The 17950-nt window shown below is 38.5% G+C and overlaps 2 protein-coding genes across 5 annotated transcripts; one reads left to right on the top strand and one right to left on the bottom strand.

Annotated features, from left to right (window-relative positions):
- The first annotated feature begins 815 nt into the window (after nucleotides 1–815).
- LOC140808096 (RING-H2 finger protein ATL66-like) lies at nucleotides 816–1551 on the top strand. The gene has a single exon (XM_073165117.1). It carries the CDS (start codon nucleotides 1004–1006, stop codon nucleotides 1475–1477), a length of 474 nt encoding a protein of 157 aa, XP_073021218.1. The 5' UTR covers nucleotides 816–1003; the 3' UTR covers nucleotides 1478–1551.
- An 11619-nt stretch (nucleotides 1552–13170) lies between these two features.
- LOC140807331 (uncharacterized) lies at nucleotides 13171–16404 on the bottom strand. 4 transcript variants are annotated; one of them, XM_073164140.1, is made up of 3 exons: nucleotides 16223–16404; nucleotides 14805–14891; nucleotides 13171–13960 (listed from the first exon to the last, which is right to left on the bottom strand). In XM_073164140.1, exons 1-3 carry the CDS (start codon nucleotides 16262–16264, stop codon nucleotides 13241–13243), a joined length of 849 nt encoding a protein of 282 aa, XP_073020241.1. In that variant the 5' UTR covers nucleotides 16265–16404; the 3' UTR covers nucleotides 13171–13240. The 4 variants fall into 4 exon arrangements, with proteins under 4 accessions (XP_073020241.1, XP_073020240.1, XP_073020243.1 ...); XM_073164139.1 differs by having other exon boundaries at nucleotides 13171–13966; nucleotides 16223–16403; XM_073164142.1 differs by lacking the exon at nucleotides 14805–14891.
- Nucleotides 16405–17950: the final 1546 nt, after the last annotated feature.

Here is a 17950-nt window from a genome sequence, read left to right as displayed (position 1 = left end):
GAAAAACTATTGCTTGAAGATTGTAAATTTAGCAGAGAGCTTTTTTGCAGATTTTTGTCTGTGTAGAGTTGTGTGTGTCCTTGTTTATGTGCTTGCCGATGTCTTTTTCTTCCCACTGTTGTGCCGTTTCTCTCCACTCCCCCATGAGCCCATGATCTTTCTCATTCATGCAACGATTTCTACCTATCCTCCCACGTTCTGCTTCCTCTTCCGCGCTCAGTGACCAGTTTTGAATCGATTAAGAATTAGTCCATCATGGGCTTATTATTTAATTGGGCTTCATAATTTAACGCATGCTTTATAATTTAATGCGGGCTTCTAATTTAATTATTTTAGCCCAAACAGTTAGTTATTGATTTTTTTATCCAAAAATAGTTCTTATTTTATTATATAAATATTAGAACTAGTTTGATAAAGTAAGGCTAGTTTGATAAAATCTAATTAAATGGTTTTTTTCATCAAAAGTTAATTCTATTGTTGTTTTTGTTTATACAATGATTTTTTTTAGTTAATTCAATGAATATTATTTAATTAATTATAAAAAACATTGAATATTATTTAATATCTTTGCGCAGTTTCCCGTTGCATTTTAGCTATTCAATCTTACTTAATATCCTTGTCTAATTTATAATTTACTATATCTGTAAGAATAATACAAAAATATTTATATACGGATAAGAAGTGAGGCTTCCGTTTCCATTATTTATTAATTAATTGGCAATTTCCATTACCCTCTCCTTAACAAGAAGGAAACACTCGTTGCCCTTTCTCCCAATACAACCACCAACTCTTACATCTCCTTCTATAAACTCCCTCCACCGCCACCGCCGCCGCCACCGCCGACACCGCCGCGACACCGACCGCCGCCGCGCTGGAAGTGCCTGGAACCACTGCAAAAACCCCATGAAAGAATCTCCATCATGTAATCGACAAATAATGATGTAAGTTATAAACATAAAAAACACAGCCTAACACATATACCTCGATCACTCCCTTTCCATTAATGGCTTCTCCGCAAGAATCCACGCAGAAATTCCGGTGGCACTACGCCGATTTCGACGACAGCCGATTTCCAAATCCGGGGCGTTCCCTCTTCTTCTTTGTAGTACTCATCTCCATTATTCTCTTAGTCGCGCTCCTCTTCCTCTACGCCAGATGGGCCTGCAACGTCGAGTACTCTCCTCCGCCTGCTCCACCACACCCAACCATTTCCTCCGCGCCAGCTCCACCGTGGGGGCTCGACTCCACGACGATAAACTGCCTTCCGATTGTGCTGTACAAGGCTTCAGTCGACGCCGGAAGCATAATGGAGAGTGAGTGCTGTATATGCCTTGGGATGTTTGGAGATGGAGATAAAGTGAAAGAACTGCCGGGTTGTAAGCATGTTTTTCACTCGGAATGTGTGGATAAATGGCTGAATACACACTCCAGCTGTCCGCTTTGTCGCGCTTCTCTCCGAGCTGACTCGCCTGTTTGAATCCGCCATTGATGGCTATCGTGTTTGTAAATTATCTTACACAATCCATTGAATGAGAAATATCCAAATTAATATTCTTATGCTAACCTTACTATTTTCGGTTTTGGTTATTAAACTTAGTCAAAATCATGGGATAATATATCTATCTATATATATATATATATACACAAATATAATTTATTTATTTTTTTGCTTTTTGGCTGAAAATTTTTGAGTAGTTTTCTTGTGAGACGGTCTCACGAATTTTTATATGTGAGACGGGTCAACTCTACCGATATTCACAATAAAATTAATATTCTTAGCATAAAAAGTAATACTTTTACATGGATGACTCAAATAAGAGATCCGTCTCATAAAATATGGTCCATGAGAGTGAGACCGTCTCATATAAATTTTTGCCTAAATTTTTTAATTAAGCATTTGACATAAATACCCCTATGAAAAATTGTTGGCATCGTGTAATGTTTTCAGGTCGAATCTACTTTGAATTTGCTAAGTAGTATGTGTTGATATGTATCCTATAGATCTAGATGTTGATTGGAACTTGGAATATGATATTTCAAAGAAATAATTGCTTAATTAATTTTGGAATATGTAAATTTTGATGTAATTACACTTGAAAATTGTCCAACAAAAAGGTTTTTGGGCGATAATTGTCCTTCTGACTAAGATTTGATGTCACATTTTCACTTTTTAATATTTGTTTTACCTTTGTTTTTAGCAGTTGTTTGAAGCTTATTTTGAAAAGAAGTCAAAAATTTAAAAACTATATGTGATCGAAATTATATCAGTAAGATACAAGTTAAGTACTAAACCCTCCAAGGATATATAAATTTACATAAGTTAGTTATAAGAGTAAGTCTTTTGAGAGACGGTCTCACGAATCTTTATCTGTGAGACGGGTCAACCCTATCTGATACTCACGGGAAATTTAGGGTCCGCTCCCAGCAAGTGTCACTAATCCAGACGCGGGTTTGGAAATTACCCTGAGCCTGAAATAACAAAGAAGATCGTTAAGAGGGGGCCAGGAGGGTGTCCTGGCGTAGCCCCTCCGACGCTCAAGTCAGTGACTGAGGATATATGGGGGGAGCAGCTAAGGGTGCTGCTGAAAACAATATAGTGAATCCGTCAACTGAACACTCAAACCTGGTATTTATATGAGAATACCTGGGCCTTTGGTGGGCCTGTCTTCCATTTGGGCTAGGGCCCTTGGTAGGCATGTCTTCCCTTTGGACTAGGGATGAGCCAGGGGTAGTGGGCTCATCCATGGGGTATCACCAGTCTCCCCCTCCCAAGTCGAACTGAATCGTAGGTTCGAAGTTCGATTAGTTGTGCTGTCCCCGAGTTACCGGGTGTGAGGTGTGTACTTTTCCTCTGCTACTCATTAGTCTCCACAAGTTGGGAAATAAATCAAATCGCTTTCCTGTTTTGAAGGGAAAGATTTGGTCCGGATACCATCCTCACCCTCGCCTCGCCAAGTGAACACCCGAGCTCTTGCCTCACCGTGCACTCGCACTTATCGTGTCATCCCTTCATCTCAGCCACTCGCCCTCATCGTCTCGCTGTAGCCCGCCTCGCCGCTCCCAGCTCTCGCCTCGCCGTCCTCGCTCTCGCCCCGCCTAGCCCACGCCCAGCTCTCGCCCATCGCCATCCCCGCCGAGCCCACGCCCAAATCTCGCCTCGCCCTCCTCGCTCTCGCCCCGCCTAGCCCACGCCCCACTCTCGTCTCGCCCCGCCCAACAACGCAGCCAGCGCCTCGCCACGCCACGCCTAGCTCTCGCCCCGCCCTCCTCGCTCTCGCCTCGCCCCGCCTAGCCCACGCCCCAACGCCCCACTCTCGTCTCGCCCCTCCCAACAGCGCAGCCAGCGCCTCGCCCGACAGCGCGCCTCGTCCCGCAGCGCGCCTCGCCACGCCCAGCTCTCGCCTACAGCGCCTACCAGCGCCCAGGTGCTCTCGCCCTGCCACGCTCTCGCCCAAGCGCCACGCTCGCCCAAGCGCCTACGCCGAGTCCTCACCCGCCCAGCCCCGTGCCATGCTCGTCCTCTGTCACTGGCGACATATTGTCTAATTTCTGAAAAAATTATGGGGGCGTTGCCCCCACACCCCCACGACCTGACCGGGCAGGTCGATCCCCGTAATAGCAGCGGCAAACATCTTTCGTTGTCAACAAACGAAATAAATTTTTCTAACACAGTATACTCTCATCGCCCCCATCTCCAAGGTCCTCCACTCAACTTTTGAAAGAAAATAATTTTCACTTCCCCGTACCCTTGACTTCTCTGCTAAAACAGTTCTTAGCAGGAAAAATAAAATTTTAACCTCCTCACCCTCTGTCTCCTCTACTAGGCTCAGCCCAAGTAGGAAAATAAAACTACCACCTCATCATCTCATAACTCCTCTGCTAGGAGATACTTCAGCAGGAAAATAAAATTCAACACCTTCACCCTCTAACTCCTCTGCTAGGTCATACCTCAGCAGGAAAATAGAAATCAACACCTTCACCCTCTAACTCCTCTGCTCGGTAATACCTCAGCAGGAAAATAAAAATCAACGTCACCACGCTCTAACTCCTCTGCTATGTGACACCTGAGCAGGAATATAAAAATCAACACCTCCACCTTCTAACTCCTCTGCTAAGCCAGGTCTTAGCAGGAAAATAAAAATCAACACCTCCACCCTCTAACTCCTCTGCTAAGCCAGGTCCTTAGCAGGAAAATAAAAATCAACGTCACCACGCTCTAACTCCTCTGCTAGGTGACACCTCAGCAGGAAAATAAAAATCAACACCTCCACCCTCTAACTCCTCTGCTAAGCCAGGTCTTAGCAGGAATATAAAAATCAACACCTCCACCCTCTAACTCCTCTGCTAAGCCATGTCTTAGCAGGAAAATAAAAATCAACGTCACCACGCTCTAACTCCTCTGCTAGGTGACACCTGAGCAGGAAAATAAAAATCAACACCTCCACCCTCTAACTCCTCTGCTAAGCCAGGTCTTAGCAGGAATATAAAAATCAACACCTCCACCCTCTAACTCCTCTGCTAAGCCATGTCTTAGCAGGAAAATAAAAATCAACGTCACCACGCTCTAACTCCTCTGCTAGGTGACACCTGAGCAGGAAAATAAAAATCAACACCTCCACCCTCTAACTCCTCTGCTAAGCCAGGTCTTAGCAGGAATATAAAAATCAACACCTCCACCCTCTAACTCCTCTGCTAAGCCATGTCTTAGCAGGAAAATAAAAATCAACGTCACCACGCTCTAACTCCTCTGCTAGGTGACACCTGAGCAGGAGAATAAAAATCAACACCTCCACCCTCTAACTCCTCTGCTAAGCCAGGTCTTAGCAGGAATATAAAAATCAACACATCCACCCTCTAACCCATCTGCTAAACCAGGTCTTAACAGGAAAATAAAAATCAACACCTCCACCTTCTAACTCCTCTACTAAGCCAGGTCTTAGCAGGAAAATAAAAATCAACGTCATCACCCTCTAACTCCTCTGCTAGATGACACCTCAGCAGGAAAATAAAAATCAACCACCTTCCCCCGCTAACTCCTCTGCTAGGTGACACCTTAGCAGGAAAATAAAAATCAACACCTCCCCCCTCTAACTCCTCTGCTAGGTCACACCTCAAATCAACACCTCCCCCCTCTAACTCCTCTGCTAGGTAACACCTCAGCAGGAAAATACAAATCAACCACCTTCCTCCGCTAACTCCTCTGCTAGGTGACACCTGAGCAGGAAAATAAAAATCAACACCATCACCCTCTAACTCCTCTGCTAGGTGACACCTCAGCAGGAAAATAAAAATCAACCACCTCTTCCCTCTAACTCCTCTGCTAGTTGATACCTTAGCAGGAATATAAAATTTCTCCGCACCCCAACTCTGCTCCTCTACTAGGCGATGCCTTAGTAGAAAAATAAAATTTCTCCCCGTCCTCTAACTCTGCTCCTCTACTAGGCGATGCCTTAGTAGGAAAATAAAAATTTTCTCCTTCCGTCTCGTAATACAACAACATTCATGAACTGAAAAGAGGAACCTGATTTTATTGAATATCAACTGATAACGTAAGACAAATTCAGGAACGAAATACATCAAAAATGAAGTAAAGATATTCTCTAAGGTGGTAAGCGTTCTCAGGCCTCTTTTAGAGCTTTACCCAGAGTTTCCATCAGTAGCACCCCCCGAGATCATATGAATCATTCCTCTCGTAGGGTGGTTATCCTCATTCATTCCCCCCCTCGGTTCGACGGGTCCCTGAGGAACATCTTGACCTCGACCTTCCCATCTCTGCTCCCCGACCCTCTGATTTACCCATGGAGGGCCTTGACCACGTCTAGGAGACGAGCGAGACCTCTGTCGACTCCTGGATGAGGATCCTTCTCGTCTATCCCGCGAAGGCAATCTAGCACTGCTCTTAGCCCTTCGCGACTTCTCCCAGCTCTCCTCGGGCTCCCTCACCTCCGTCACCTCGTCACGACTCCTATCCAGAGGAACATGTGATGAGAATTGTCTTCTGTCCCTAGCTTTAATCTCCTCTCTTTCCCCTGAGCCCCTCTTCCTTCCTCCTCTCTCCGCTCCCTCAACTCCACTCCTCCCAGGTCGCTGCTCCATTCTCTTATGCCGCTGGGCATCTTCAAGATTTATATATTTCTCAGCTCGAGCCAACAGATCATCATAGCTCGACGGAGGCTTCTTGACCAGCGACTTGAAAAACTCCCCTCCTCTAAGTCCCTGGGTAAAGGCACTTATCATGATGTCAGGAGTGACCGCTGGTATTTCCAACGCTACGCTGTTGAAGCGCTGGACAAACTCCCGTAAAGTTTCACCCTCTTGCTGTTTCATTACAAACAAACTCAAGTAGTTTTTTTGGTGCCTTTTGCTACTAGCGAATCGGTGCAAGAAAGCAGCTGAGAAATCCTCAAAAGAGCGTATGGAGTTGGGCGGCAAGGAATTAAACCATTGCTGGGCTGACCTCACCAAAGTGCCCAGAAACACTCTGCACTTGACTCCATCTGAATACTGATGCAACAGAGCTGTGTTCTCAAACCTCCCCAAGTGTTCTTCGGGGTCCGTATGTCCATCATATTCTCCAACGTTTGACTGTCGGAAATTTGGAGGAAGCCCCTCTTCCAAAATGGCGAGGGAAAAAGGACTTCCTTTCTTGGGGGCTGCATCTCTGTTTCCCAATTGCTGCCTCAGCGTCCGTATTTCCCTCCACATCTCTTCCATCTCCGGATTCTCCTCACTTGGGCGGGGTCGCGTCTCCTCCACCCTACTCTGACTTCCCTCCACATTCTCCTCTCGCTCCTGGCGAGCGGTCTGATCTTCTGCAAACATAGACTCTTGATTCCTCTTCATGGCCTCATCCACTATCCGGGTGATAAATTGACCCAACTGTTCTAGGGTCAAGTTCCCCACATTCTCATTGGGACGGGGTTGCTCGACCCTTGCCTCGTGAAGGGGCTGCTCGGTTCTTGTCTCTTGACGAGGTTGTTCCTGTCTCGTCTCAAGATGCGGCTGTTCATGTATTGTCTCAGCACGAGATGGTTCAGGTCCTCTCCGAGGACGTGATGATGCTGAGGTAGCTCTTCCACTCCCTCTCTTACCTACCATATCTACGTCTTAACTCAAACTTCCCACAGACGGCGCCAAGTGATACTCACGGGAAATTTAGGGTCCGCTCCCAGCAAGTGTCACTAATCCAGACGCGGGTTTGGAAATTACCCTGAGCCTGAAATAACAAAGAAGATCGTTAAGAGGGGGCCAGGAGGGTGTCCTGGCGTAGCCCCTCCGACGCTCAAGTCAGTGACTGAGGATATATGGGGGAGCAGCTAAGGGTGCTGCTGAAAACAATATAGTGAATCCGTCAACTGAACACTCAAACCTGGTATTTATATGAGAATACCTGGGCCTTTGGTGGGCCTGTCTTCCATTTGGGCTAGGGCCCTTGGTAGGCATGTCTTCCCTTTGGACTAGGGATGAGCCAGGGGTAGTGGGCTCATCCATGGGGTATCACTATCGATATTTATAATAAAAAATAATATTCTTAGCACAAAAAGTAATATTTTTTCATGGATGACTCAAATAAGAGATCCGTCTAACAAAATACGACCCGGTGACTGTCTCACACAAGTTTTTGCCTAAAAAAAATTGTAAATTCTTGAAATTGATAAAGAATAAGGATACAAACATCTTAATAGTTTTTGCCTACCGTAAAGTCAAAAAATTTAATGACACAAGATTTTATTTTCAATTCTAAGTGGCAAGAATATCTTAATATTTGAATATTTTTCTATTATATTTTAGGATTTTTTTCCAGAAAATCTTATCACGCCTGCAAATTGTAGATGGACATGTTACGAAATTTGATTTTTTTAAAAAAGGAGATAAAATCCATTAATTTAAATATGTATGTATGTATCTTTACATTAGTACAAATGAGTTTTTTTATTTATTTAAAAAAGAGTTCAATCATGTTATGTATTTAAGGAATGCAAGAAAGAATGGTGAACATATCTACCCCGTTATTACACTATTTCAGCCCATAATTATATTAATTCTAACAGACATGGGTACAGTTAAAAAAAGAAAAATAATCATTGTTTTTTTATTTTTTAAAAATTGTCAATATTATTCATGAAAAGGAATGAGCCTAAATTTCACTTGTTTTCAAATTTCAAGCTGAAATATCAAGTGAAAGATTAATATAGCATAAACGTTAACGAGTATCAACAACGCAAAGACGTAAATATAGATGATCAAAATCGTAACTTTTCATTTTTAATCTGGAATTTGTTTTTTACAAATTTAGGAAAAGATGAGGAATTGTATTTGGAATTTAAGAGGAGATGGGTATGGAGTAAAGGAGTTATTTACAGTAGCAGTATGTCAAAACTGACATTCCTTTATTATCTTCAAACTACTTTCGTGGAGGTTGGGAAGTAGAACCCCATACCTCTAGAAAATGCAGCTTCAAATATTTAATAATATTAATACCTCTTGTAAAAAAAAAAATTGGGTTATTTATATATACTATATTAGTGAAATTCCATATTGAAAATCTCTCATTAAAAAAATAAATTATTAACTTATCGTGTTTTCAAATATTAAGCACACACATTTCAATGTTTTCAAATCTTGGCCATGTAAACAATTTTTATACATGTTTTCAGAGATACGTGTTATCAAAATTTGGAAACATGTGGAGTAGATAGATCATTTTTCACAAAAACTAATGTTAGACGGTATAATAGATCAACTTTGTGACACGGATCATCGACCCAACGTATCCCATGGAAAGTATTACTTTTATGTCTAAATTATTATTTTCACAAATAAATATAATGTTTTTGTTAGTTATGTTGTGAAAAAACATTGTGTAATAAATACTGATTTAAAGAAAATTATTATTTTTTATGTCAAAAGTAAATTATGTAATATATGATGATTTGAGTAGAAAAAAATTATATTAATTTTTATAGTAAAAATATTACTTTTCATTACAGGTATAAATCGAGTTGACCCGTTCCACGATCTAAATTTGTGAGACCGTTGTAAAAATAAATCTAATTTTCATGAGATTATCATCAATCTCGAGATTTATTAGTGATAGTGTATGAAATTTCCCCAATAAGCTTTTTATCATACAATATAATATAAAAATTATCCTTCACAGACGTTTTTTTTTTCTAAAACGTAATTTTCAAATTTAAAAATATTTTTGATGTCTGATGATAATAACGAATTTTATTTAATTTGCTAGATTTTTTCCTATATATATTACATTTATTATTTTTCTGTGATAAATGATACAACTATGTTACGGGAAAAATTTCTGGAGGGTAGGCTCATATATACAAATCATGGTCTAAAAATTTTGTATTGGAATTAGAAATAATATTATATTATTTTTATTAAGAAATTAGTGTAAAGTTTTGGATGTATATTTTATGAAAAATGAGACCGTCTTGCGAAACAGATTCCGCCAGTGTTTTTATGATTAATAATAGTGCAATGAGTATAGGTGTTGTATGCGAATAAAATATAAAAATTATCTAGAAGTAAAGTTAATTTGGTAAATTTGAATTTAATTATAATTTCTGAAGATAAATTGAGAAGTTTTTGTTAGATGTCACGTATCGTTTGTTAAATGTCTATTTTTTGAGCGTGATGATATGTTAAATGTCTATTTTTGAGCGTGATAGTATGTTAAATGTCCTCCGTTAGCTTAATTAAGGGTACAAATGAGTTGAGTCGAGCTCGAGTACTCCGTTGGCTGAATTAAGGGTACTCGAGCTCGACTTGATTTAAATCTTGCAAGTTTGATCTCGACTCAAACTTGATTGAGTATTTAATTTTCCAGTTCGAGCTCAATTTGTTAAAATATCCAGTTGCTCGAACTCGAATAGCTTGATAGTGTTTGTAGCAAAATTTTAGAATTTAAAATTTATATTTATACGGACACACATACTATTAAATTTTAAAAATAATAACATATAGCTACTTGAGTAGCTCGCGGCTACTCGACTGGAAATAATTAAAACTCGAACTCGACTCGAGTAAAAAGTCGAGCTCGACTCGATCTCGGTCAAATCAAGCATGAGTCAAGGTTTTACAGCTGCTCACGACCTAATCATGAGTAGCTTGATTCACATGCACGCCTAGACTATATTAAGTTTTTGAGAATTGTCTATATAGACTTGAAAATCCTCAGTTGAATTAACTTTTTATGGTTGAGTTAAGCCTAAAATATAAACATTATTTGGAATAAACTGTAACTTTGTAAATTTGAATTTAATTATAGTTTTTGATTCCATGTTAAGATAATGAGATAGTGAGAAGATTGAGAAGTTTTCGTTAGATGTTTCACACCTTCTGAATAAATTATTGAGATTTGTATTTATGAACTTGGACAATCCTCATCTTGAAATAGCTTTTGCGATGAAGTTAAACTCAAGTCTCAATCTTAACATAATAAGAATTTAAACTTAAGTCCCAATCTTTTCCTAATGCACAAATTTTTTTGCACCTTAATTATTAAATTTCTAGAAAAATAGTTAAGATAAATTAGTCTAGGGGTGGCAAAAAACCCGAAAATCCCGACCTAACCAGAATCATGTCTCGTTCCGGCCCCAAAAATTTCCCTACCCATTTTTTCCCGACCCGATTGTTTGGGATTTTCCACGTTCCGATTAATTTTGGGATAAGGGTCGGGCATATGATCTCCTCTCGACGGGATTCCCGTCTATACTCGAAAGAATATTATTAAAATTTCATATTATTATTAATATTATAAATTTATAATTGACATTTTCAATTTCTAAACTGAGAGAAGACCGAAGGACAGCAGAAGACTAGGTTCTTAAAAACTTTCTCCATTCTTGTCTTTCACTTCACATTCACGGCTTCACGCCTTATTAGAAAACATCTCCTGTTATTTTTTTTTGAAATATTTTGGCCCTACATGCAAAAGATGCTCTTAAAAATAGTGTGATATGAGAAACATTTCTGATGTTGTTTAATTTTTAATTTTTTTTTTTAAAAAAACAAAATTATGTTGTTTTGTTTTTGTTTTTTTGTTTTGTTTTTGTTTTTTGTTTATCTAAACCTATTTGTTTTCCCTTTCTTTCACATCTCTTCTATGCCGCCTCCATCCTTAACAAACACCTTCCATCTTCTCGGCACCACCATCTTCCCCCATCTACCTTCCCGCACAACCAGTCACGTGTACGGTGTACGCCACTACAGTGCACGGAACGCCGACCTCCATCTCTCACAACCTCTGTTATGTGAACCTGTAGCTTTTAAGGCTGCGTTTGGTTGGAAGGATAGGATAAACTAATGATTAGTATGTAAATGATAAAGAAAATGATTGTGATAGAATCGTAATATATGATGTAAAATAATATTATGTTTGGTAAGATTTTTAAGTGTAGGATAATTTTGAATTTTTTGATTAAAAGACGAAATTGCCCTTCCCCTTCGCGACGGCGACAGTGGCGGCCGGCGGCCGGCGGCCGGCGGAAATGGTCAACCGGAAACTTACTGACGGATTCTCAAAAACCGTCGCTCATAACGACGGTTTTACAATCCGTCGCTAATAGCGACGGTTTTTAGAAACCGTCGCCGATCTTGTTTTGAATTATTTTAATTACTAAAAATTAGACATTTAGCGACGTTTTTTAAACACACCGTCGTTAATTGCGACGTTTTATAAACAAACCGTCGCTAATAGCGACGGTGTTTTGACAAACCTTTCTACACAAACCGTCGCTATTTTTGACAAACCGTCGCTAACCGCTGTCGGCCGGTGTTCGGCCGGTGGTCGGCAGTTCGTCGCTGGTCGGCCGGTGCTCGCCGCGGTCGGCGGTCCGTCTGTGGTTGGCCGGCGGCGGCCGTGGAGGCGGCGGTCGGTGGCGGGAAATGGTGGTGAGTTTGAATTTAGGAGAAGGGTAAAATCGGAAAAATAGGAGGTATTAAGAGTGGGATAAATAATCTTAGGGGTGAGTAGGTATTATTTTAACCTACCTAATATAACCTAATCATACCTAGGAGGGATAAGGTAGATTTATTTAAAATTGAACCAAACACTTGATTGGGCCGGATAAATTAGTCTATCACTCCTAATCCCTCGAACCAAACGCAGCCTAAGGGATTTAAATTTTTTTGGGATATCATGATATCCCTACCCCACGAGATCCCAAAGCATTCAAGATCCCGAACATTCGGATCCCAACACTTGTCGGGTACGGGATCAAGAGAAAAAAAAAACGACTCCCAATTTTAATTGGGAGGGAGATTGGATACGAGGGTTACGTGACGGGTCCCTACCCAATCCCACCCCTAAATTAGTCTGAATACATAAATGACCAAAATGAATATTCAAGGGTTGGAGACTTCAATTAAATAGTAAAGATATATTACCTGTTTAAAGCGATTTACAATCCAATGACTATAAAACCACACATGCCAAAGATCAATGTTTGAATAAGTGCAATTAAGAGTGTTAAAATTTTAAGCATGGATCCACCTGAGTAGACAAATAACAAGAAAACGTTATATATATACATATGTACTTTCTTTTTTGCAAGTAGAAAAGTTATACTTTCTTTAAAAAATCCATGTGGCAAAACTGAGCATGGGGAGCTCGACAATCCGAAAGCTCAGCAAAGTTCAGAATGTACAAGTTTCATGCATTTGAGAAAACGGAAAGTTTGCAATCAATATAATCCAAGAATTACCCGAAGCTGAATTAAAGCATGACAAGACTATCATTGTGATCATGTAACCTGTTTATTTATCATTTTTAGTTGGCAGTATTAATCCGGTAAGTCGATCGTTGTTCTCACTATCAGTTCTTTCTCACTAGGCACCACATCAACAATATTCGGTGCAGATCATCAATTTCTGGCACTACGTCGTGTTTTTTGGATGTCATGTCAACATTCTAATGAGAAAAGACTAAAAGCCAAAACAATGACCAACTTACTCCACTTTAAGTACGAATTGAAAATGTTTTAGACTAAAATGAAAAATGGACACATAACAGGACCAAAATTGTATTTTCTACTGTTATGAACAATAATTTGAAAAAAATATTGATTTGCAAAAATTGGCCGAGCTTAATTTTTCTCAATCAAGTAGATACATATCAATATAATCGCAAATATGGGAAAGAAAAGCACATGTAAAAATCTGCAACCCGATTCCTCTTATTTCCGAGTCAGAGAAGGCCAAAAGGAACATTGAAAGAACCTTAGTATTCATTAAAATGAATAGCACCAACTTTCCACACGATATATGTCGTTGCAAACATCACGGAGCTAATAAAGACAAATGAAAAGATGATGAGAAATACGTCCATACCGCCTGGAATAATATTGATAGTCCAATCCCCCTTCGGCAATCCCCTTTTGCTGTCATCTAACATATTTGTAGGTGCTTGAGGAAGACCAGGGCGTTTTTTCCCTTTATCACTTTCTTGCAAAGCCTCGAGTAATTTACTCCCAAGCCCGAGTTTAGGTGGCTTTGGTTCTGTGTAGCGGCTCAGCACCCTGGCTGCTCTAAGCCTCTCTCTTGCTGTTAACGGGGATCCTTTCACGGTCGAGTTTGACTTGGATTCAGATGTATCCAGGTTCAGGTTCTTGGATCCGATTGATGACTTAGAATCCTCAAAAATTTGATCTGTCAATCCAGGTTTGTCGACTGGTCGAGCTTCTTCTTCCGTTGCTGAAGAATTTACAAATGCAGGATTTTTAGAGGACCCATTACTGGAATATGATTCTTCCATTGTTTCAGAATCATTTTCGTTGGTTGATATGGAAACTTGATCACCTTCAGCAACTAAAAGATAGAACTTTGATCTTTTTCCGTTTTGAAATTTTCTTGATCCAATCATACTGGAGGCAGACGAGACAAATGTAGTCTTCAGTGGTAACTCTTTAGAATTAGCTGTCGTGAGCAGCTGGTAGCGAGCCTTCAACTTTTGTATGGAGAAAAGAAAGATAATTTCAGCTTGGTATTCACATTATTATTATGTTAGGAATCAAGTTTTATGCAGATAAGATCAAGAGTAAACCAGTAATAAGCTTTCAGTGACATCTATAAATTATGAGAAAATGCATGATATTAACTGTCTGAAACATAATAACGTAAAATGTTGTTTGTGTTGATACGCCATCAAATAAACAGTGCTGTTGTTCAGAATATGTTGTAATATTTAATGGTGGTGTACCATGGATGTTTAATCTAGTAGAAACTATATGAAAAGTATGCAACTCCAAGCAGATAAGCGTAACAAAGAGGCTAATGGAAAAACTGTAAGCAAGGCCAGCACAAAACTTATGAGGCGGTACCAACTATTGAATGAAGCTATCCTTGAACATGCTAACTGTACTATAAATCCAAAGGTATTTATCTTGAGAATCAAATAGCGAATATGCCGAAGGCATGAACCACAAAAAATTCTCATAATTGAACAATCTGCTCATGGTTAATGATACAATGTAATTCAAGATCCATCAAATGCTCCAGGCTTAAATAAAGTCTAGGCATTCCCGGTATGGTTGATGTATGGAGTTCACCATTTTAAAAATTTAAAGAACCAATGTTCTGATCTTGGCTTGGCTTGGTTTCTCGGATCATTTTCAAGCCTAAGCTACTCCGATGTGAATAACACAATTTTAGTATCTAGGATTTTCGGGTAATTTCCAAGTACGTAAACAGCCTAGAAATTCTCCTTCTAATTTCTTAAGTCCCGATTAGTAGATAATATTTAATGTTCAAAATCAATATTATCACGGTTGTTCTGTCATGTGCACCTTCCCTGTGGACTTGAGAGTCACTCTCTGGTTTCCACGGGCAGCAAAGTGGACTTCCGAACAGGAAACAAGGGCAGAGGCGGATGTCTGATCAGGAAAAAAAACTCCACATTACCAGAGTAAAGCAGCAAATCTAAATTTGCTAATCCGGCACGAGTCTAAAATCACGAAGATTCTTTTATTTGAACAAAGAATATAAACAGATAGCCATTCTAATTTCTATTTCAAATGTCAAATCTGTGAGAAATCCACCAGAGAAACGACATCATCACAGCCAACCGTATGTATGTGATAAGTCCACGACATCACACCACACCCTACAGATTGTCATGACCAGTGTTCTCAGAAGATCAAAAGCTTCAGATTGAAATTTCAACCCCTCGATTGCCGGTTTTTATTTTCAAATGTTGCCTTACAAACAATATAAAAGAATACAATTAGACATCTTCATATGCTAGCATCCAAAAGAATATATTACATCAATATGTATTACTTCAAGTTTGATCCGACTGTCACAACACACGAATCCAATACGAAAAGCATCAGTATTAAGACCAATCATATACCACAAAAAAGTCTAGAATTCAGAAGTTCATCCATCGGATAAACATTAAATCTTAAGAGATTGTTTGACTTGTGGAATAAGACTGTAAAAGACATAAGATCAAGAGATAATAAATTAATAATACGATTAATGTAATGATTTATAACTCAAATCTTTTGTATAACTTTAGCCAAAAGTTGGATGAAACAAATATGTTTAACCAACACCTGCCCCGTGTCTAACCTTCGATAATTAATAAAACGATCATTTTTTCTAAGGAGCTGCTCGCAATAGGTTTCTGGCTGAAAGGAATCAGCTTAACTCATGTTAAAATTGGAAGTTGGACCTATCTGAAAAGAATCGGCTTAACTCATGTTAAGATTGGAAGTTGGACCTATCTCAATCCCAAAAGCTAGCTCAAGGGGGAGCGTGGAGTTTACAAATGACTCAATTATGGGCAGAACGGATGGCCTAATTATGGGCAGTCCAACACATACCGGTGAAATCCGGGCTATGATAACATGTTAAAATTGAAACCGGACCTAACTCAACTCAAAAATTAACTCAAAAGAGAAGATTGTCCAATTCCATATGTACCATTCAAAGGTTATTTATCCAACTTATGTAGACAATTAACAACTCAAGCAAAGAACAAAATCAAGAATACATTAATCCTAAATAATGACCAACCGTCCAACATTCTTATCCAACAAAATTCAATGCATCAGACACCCAAGATAATGGAAAAACAAGAAGTAAACACTAAATATTTCAATAATAAAACCAAAGGGAAATAAACCAGCCCAGACAACAAAATCTAAGAATCTTACAAGAAAGAACACAAAAGTTGGTCAACAAGAGAAGAAAGACATACTAGGGGGTGGAAGCCGATGACTGAATTCATCGAAACAGCCATGAAAACGAAAGAATTTCAGTAATTTCTTCTACGAGCCGACCATTAAGATCTTCTCGTTGAGTTGAAAAGGGCAGCTGAATGGAAATGGAGTTCGAAGGCTTACAGACAAATGGATGGATGGTGTAGGCAAATGCAAAATATCATCTGCTCAATCTTTAGATATTTTACTTTCGGCTTTTTTGCCCGGTTTATCATTCTTAAATTCCCGGTTTTTTTATTTCAAATAATCATTATACAAAATTCAGTTTATTTTTTGAAATATAATTTTTAGAATAATTGAAATCTGATTTGCTATTTTTCGGTCTAGTTTGATTATTACGGACGAGTCGCACGCGGTTCCTGTGTAGTTATATAATTTATTTTCGAGTCGGATTTGTCATCTCCATTCCATTAATCTTTTATAACTATAATGTTACATGTATGATAATACAAATTTTAGAATTTTTTTTATATTATGTTCTGAAAAATTAAAAATAATTTAGAAAGTAATTTTTAACTTATGGATCAGACAAAGGCCCATGGACCACCTTATTTACTTAGAAATAAAGCACGTGAATAGCCCATGTACTTGTAAATAAGATTTATATTTAATATAAATGTTTACTATTTGTTTTAACGGGAAGTTGATTTTTAGTCCCCAGCCATCGATTTTTTTTGTTTTCAGTCTCTGGGTACTTTTTTAGTACCACATTTCCACATGAAGTGTACCACATTTTGTATGACATAGTACCATAATTTTGTGGATAAGGAGTGAACCCAAATAAATATTTTGATTGAGAATTTTTCATCAACTTCTCCTTGTTTAAAAAAAGAAAAGGTTACCAATAATTTTTTTTAAAAAAAACAATGTCCTAATATGTATATGGAAGGAACCAGAGAATTGATGCTCTTTAAGTGTGGATGGAAAATTAAATATAGTTCACCAAAAAAAAGGGATACAAACGAATCAAACCAACTTATAAGTTTGTGAGTAGACATGATTTGTCTGCACCCTTATGCTTGATCTGATTTTTTGGAGAACTAATTTTCTTTCACACAGAACAGAGATTGAGAGTGAGTAGACTCGAAAAATATTTAATTTGTGTTTGAAATTATCGAATTCGACTCGACCAGAACATGTTCATATTTTTTTCGAGTCAAACTGGAGCCAAATTATTATGTTCTATAGTTTGCGATGTTTAATATTTTATTAATAAAATGTAGTTATATTTTAAATTTTATGAATAAAAAATCATTTAAATAATATAAGGTATTGTAAGTGTTAGATAAGCTCCCTCAATTAATTAACTTAATTCGAAGAAATAAATGTCTGGATTATATCAAATTAAATTATTAAAATAGGTAGAGTGACACTAACCATGATATAAACAATTTTCTCAGATGTGATATGTCTATAGGGAAAATCGTTAATATACTTTGGGTTTATCCTTTAATTGGTTAAAAATTAGTTGTAGTTTAATCTATTTTGTTTTTATTTTTAATCATTTATATGTATTATCGACATGAAGTCTTTGGTACTGCTGATATAAATTAGATATTACTGACGTGTCCAACACAAGGTTATAGTACTCTCACAAAAATTACAAGTAAAGCCAAGCATATTATTGGGCTATGAATAAATTCTAATTATTTAAAAATGAACTCAAATCAAACCAGTTTTTGTTTATAATTTTCTATATTTGAGAG

The sequence above is a fragment of the Primulina eburnea genome, chromosome 12 (assembly GCF_022965805.1).
Source record: "Primulina eburnea isolate SZY01 chromosome 12, ASM2296580v1, whole genome shotgun sequence".
NCBI lineage: Eukaryota > Viridiplantae > Streptophyta > Magnoliopsida > Lamiales > Gesneriaceae > Primulina > Primulina eburnea.
The sequence above is the reverse complement of the archived record's forward strand: the minus strand, read 5'-3'. Positions and strand labels throughout refer to the sequence as shown.